The sequence below is a fragment of the Rhincodon typus genome, unplaced genomic scaffold (genome assembly GCF_021869965.1).
Source record: "Rhincodon typus isolate 14 unplaced genomic scaffold, sRhiTyp1.1 hic_rhity00000875, whole genome shotgun sequence".
NCBI classification, from domain to species: Eukaryota; Metazoa; Chordata; class Chondrichthyes; order Orectolobiformes; family Rhincodontidae; genus Rhincodon; species Rhincodon typus.
Genome location: NW_025966513.1, coordinates 35,401 through 40,583, shown reverse-complemented (window position 1 = coordinate 40,583; position 5,183 = coordinate 35,401). Strand labels below are relative to the sequence as shown.

At 37.1% G+C, this 5,183-nt stretch overlaps 1 protein-coding gene across 1 annotated transcript in view; it reads right to left on the bottom strand.

Annotated features, from left to right (window-relative positions):
• Window positions 1-251: 251 nt before the first annotated feature.
• The window catches only part of LOC125481103 (bifunctional glutamate/proline--tRNA ligase-like), a gene marked incomplete at its 3' end in the record, with an annotated part of 29,423 nt that continues 24,491 nt past the window's right edge, over window positions 252-5,183 (bottom strand). The window contains exons 5-7 of the mRNA XM_048592242.1: window positions 4,470-4,609; window positions 3,444-3,538; window positions 252-391 (exon numbers count right to left, since the gene is read on the bottom strand). Coding sequence (XP_048448199.1) covers window positions 252-391; window positions 3,444-3,538; window positions 4,470-4,609 — 375 coding nt within the window. The remainder of the gene's footprint in view (window positions 392-3,443; window positions 3,539-4,469; window positions 4,610-5,183) is intronic.

Sequence of the window (5,183 nt, the reverse complement as noted above, 5' to 3'; positions counted from 1 at the left end):
CTCTGCATTGGCTCTAAATCCAGGATGATCTAGTTCACTTAATGTGGTATTTGCAGTATTGGTAGAAGTAAAAACCATCCGAAGGCTTTGAGTGCAGTACATAGAAACCATTAAACACAAAAATATACTTTAAAAACTTCATTCAAATTATCTGAATATTAAAAGAACAATTTTCATCATAATTCACTTTCAATTATCAAAATGAATAATCACTGCAGTTAGATTTAGGCAGAGGTGTATTTATTAAATACATTTAATAACAACCTTCTCAAAGTCTTCCTTTTCCTTTTCAGGATTGGTGTCATCAAACCGCATGATGAGTTTTCCCTTAAAGCTCACTTGATAATGCTGATTCAGGAGTGCAGCTTTGGCATGTCCAATGTGCAAATAACTGTAAACAAATTATTTTATAGCGTAAATAAATGCATCTCAATTAGAGTAGCACATCGTCTAAACAAAATCTGATTATACTATATCCACAATTGTAACTTAAAAACTCTGCTTGACTGAAAATGACAAATTAAATGCAAGTTTAAGTAGTAAAGAGCCAAGTGCTTCACCAAAACATAATCAACCAGAAATGGAAGCTCAGCCAATGGTAGAATTATTAGGTGGGATGATTAAATTCTAGTCATGATGTGGGTATTAAGGATGCTTAAGGCAGAGACGAATTGGAATCTCCTAAAAGACATTTCAGACTGGGACCTCAATGACTAATATCACAGCCATGTTGAGTACAGGAAGTGACTTCAGCTATGAATGATCATCTAATCCCTGTTTTTATTTTCCACCAACTTAGACACGTATAGTGCCTGTACGTAAGAACTAGGAGCAGGAGTAAGCAATTCAGGCCTTGAGCCTGCTCTGCCATTAGTATAATCATAGCTGACCTCAACTCAGCCTCAACTCTACTTTGGTGCCTGGTCTTCAAAAAAAAAAAAAAAAAAAAAAAATCAACCCATTTCTAATTAAAAATCCATCCCCTCCTTAAACTTATTCAGTGTCCCATCATCTATCACATTCTGGGTAACAAATGTCACAGCTTCATGACCATTTTAGTTATAGGCGCATACAGCATGGAAACACGCCAACACATCCATGCCAAGCAGGTTTCCCAAACTAAACTACTCCCATTTGCCTACATTTGGCCCAAATCCCTCTAATCCTTTCTTATACATGTACCTGTCCAAATCTATAACTCAGCAATTAATGTTTAAGCACCTCTGGAATGATTCAACAATACCAGATTAGAACCTTTCAACGCTCTCCATCTCTTAAATCTGTTACCCTTATCCTAAAACTATGACCTCTCATTCTAAATTGTCACACATGAGGAAACATCCTCTCTACATCTGCTTTGCCAATCTCCTTTAACATCTTACATTCCTCCATTAGATCATCTCTAATTCTTCCAAACTTCAGAGAGTACAGGCCTAAACTGCTCAACCTCTCTTCACAAAAAAAAAACCCTAATCTCTGGAATCAACTACTGAATGTCCTCTGAACTACCTCGAATGCAACTACATCAACTGAGGGGACCAAAATTGTACACAGTACTCGAGGTGTGGCCTCATTAATGTCTTGAACAGTTGCAGCAACACCTCCCAACATACTTTTTTTTACACTCCAATTGTTTTAGCAATAAAATGTCAAAATTCCATGTGCCTTCCTTATTACCTGCTGTACCTGCATACTCACGAAACATGACAAAAAATCTTAAGGCTCCTCACAGGAGCATTACCAAGCGAAATATAACACCAAGCCACACATGGGGTCATTAGGTCAATGACCAACAGCACCAAGATGTAGATTTCTAGCAGTGTTCAGAAAGTGGAAACAAACAGTAGAGAGGCAGAGAGAAGGAATTCCTGAGCTTAGTATTTATGCACCTCAAGGCACAGCCAGTAATGGGTAGCGATTTAAGTCGGGGATTCTTAGAAGACCAGAATATCATGGGTGGTTGTATACAAATAAGAAGGGGTACATTATGTAGGTATTTGAAAACAAAGATGAGAATTTTAATTTCCAGGCATTGTTTGACCTGGAGCCAATGCAAGTCAGCAAGTACAGGTGTGACAGATGAACAAGACTTCATAAGAGTTAGGACACTCAGTTTTGGACGACTTCAAATTTGCTGACTGTAGAATGCTGGATACCAGAGAAAAGTGCATCAGAATAGTCAAGTCTAGAGGTAACAAAGGCATGAACAAAAATTTCAGCAATGGATGTGATGAGACAGGGCCAAGGATGGATCTTATGGACTAGCTGAGTTTGTACTGTAGACATCTGACATAACGTGGATTAATATATAAGGTACAATGAGTTTGCTGATAGTGAGGGAATCTCCTTGCACGCAAGAAAGAGAATCTGACATGAATGGCAACCTCCTTTTACATTTATTTTAATTAACTATTAATATGGCAACTATTACTATCTGCACTTTGCTGCAGTTAGAATAAACGGGCCCTATCGTAAATGGATATTCGAATGATTTTCCAAAGTTTGGTCTGACATCTGTTGAATCCCTGAGAAATGTTGCAGTATAAATACTCATACAATTTCTCCAGGATTTCCTGGAATTTTCTGCTTAATCGTGACAATTGAAACAGACAGGTTGAGTTAAAACTAACACCATCTCAACTTGCACAAGTTGCCATTTGCTGCAGCCTGTGAGATCAGCTCAACTTAACATTCAAAAATAGATTTCTCATGCTAAAAGGAGATAATTTGCTTTTTATAAATTTCTGCTCCAATCCACATAGTTCCTTTGTTTGAAAAGCACACACTGAATAAACATGCAGGGAGAGAAGGAGGTTAAGCTAACACAATTAGGAATCACTTCCACCTGCGAAAAACAAGATAAACTTTTGATCATCCAGGTATATTGTACTTCATTACTAGGACCCCAACATCCACGTGGTACTGGACTTTCACTCAACATCTCTTCCTCCTTGTAATTACCATTTTTGATTGCAGTTTCTCTCCCATGACAAAACTGCTTTATTTATTCAGTCACGTTCACATTTTAATATTCCAATTTCTCTCATTATATTCAGTATCTTTGAACCACAGTTCTGCCCATCACCAGTTTACATTCCTAGTCCAGTACATTTTAAAATTAGTAGGTAACAACTGACATAAGAAAAATGTGTTCATTTTTACATTATTTTTCAAATGCACACTTTTCAGATCATTTCAAGTAATTCCAAGCCTAGAGATAGTCGGAACTGCAGATGCTGGAGAATCCGAGACAACAAGGTGCAGAGCTGGATGAACACAGCAGGCCAAGCAGCATCATAGGAGCAAAAAGGTTGACGTTTCGGGCCTAGACCCTTCATCAGAAAAAGCCTAGAGTTGGATGGCTGGCCACCAGATGGTGCAAACAAAGTTAAAGCAACTTAAGGTTTTATTACAAAATAGAAAATTTGAATCCATCCACTCACCCACTGGCCTCAGGTGGAAATCTTACTACCACTTTCCCCATTTCTGCACCAGGCAGATCAACAAATTTTCCACGATCCTCTTTCTTCTCATTCACCTACACAAATTACAAACATTTGTTTAAACAATATTAAATAAGATCCTAATTCTAAATAACGATGCTGACCCATCCAATTTAAACCTTTTTTCTAAAGCATAAATTATACAAAGGCCAGAGTGAAATGCATTCAAAGTTCATGCACTTCTTAAAAAAGGTATTGAGTTGTCCAGTATTGATCCCACAAAATAAATGGCCGAGCAGCTCAAGGCTTCTGAAAATTGAATTGGCTGACGTTCAACTGGGCTCACTATCAACTTACTGACACAAAACTACATTAGAACTAGTATAAAATTGCCAAGTAACTTGTTCTGTATTTTATTATGTTCCTTTTAAATCCAACATATCCCATTGCCACATGCCACTCTGATCAAGGCAAGATGCCAAAAATGAGAGAGACCGTACACGTGCCAATGTTGCTCTGAAGTTATAGGAGAACAATCCAGGGTAACAGACTCATCAAATGACCCGCTTCCAAACTCCAGAGAAGATCTTGCTCATAGAATCATTGTTGATACCAGGAATAACCCAGGCGATGTTTCTACCTTTGATTCCTATTTGTGAACAATGCGCTGGAACTCTGGATACTGTAGCATCGAGCCTTTCCCAGACTCTCAAGCAACTTTCCTGTAACTGTTTACTACTGTATTAATATTGTATGCTTCATAAATTAACTGTAATGCTAGATAGATATAGCTCTAAGATTAATGAAATGAGACAGCCAACTAAAATAGGAATGTTCAACAAAACAAGAAATCCTGGGAAAGATGAACAAAAAGTAATACAAAATAAATAGTATATGGTTAGGAATTAGAATGCAGACTCAGATCTGAAACTGAAAGATAATCATTTCTGTGGCATTTGTAGTGAGACAGCTCTTCAGTTATAATAATTCAGCTAGTCACAAGGTTTTAGAAAAATGCACACTTACCACTGTGTTCTGTGGAGTTTCTGTTGCCCATTTTTTACACACAGACTGAAATGCATTCTGAGCACCAAGGAAGTTGTACCAGCGCTTAACATGAGTTGATAGCTTATTTTGACTTAGTTGCTTCTGACAAAGGTTACTTTCTGTTGACAAAAAAAATACATAGTTCTTAATGACAAACTTCTTGTATCAATAATTTAATTAGTAGCCAATTTTGTTTTCAGAATTGTTTCATCATGTTATGAAGATACCTATATTACTGATATTTGCGGGCTTATGACTAAATGATTGTGAAATTGGCTCATTTGAAATACTGATAAGATAAGTGAACCTGTTTTTTCTTCAAACGTGTTTAGTAACCCTCATCTACATGCAAAAGGATGATAAACTGCAAGAGCCTGGACCACCCTACATTTTATCCTTTATCCTTCAAGAACAAACAATTATTGGACCAAACTATTTTCTACAAAATTAAACTAAAACTAAACAGAGAAAGTTTCTCTATTTTCTTTGATCTAGTGTATACACGTGCATGCATGTTGGTCTACTTAAAAGGATAAATCATTACACTTCCATACTTCAACTGTTGATCTGATTTGCAAGCTTGTAAAATAAGCATACTTTTGTAATAGAGGTAGTAGGAACTGCAGATGCTGGAGAATCTAAGAAAGCAAGGTGTAGAGCTGGATGAACACAGCAGGCCAAGCAGCATCAGAG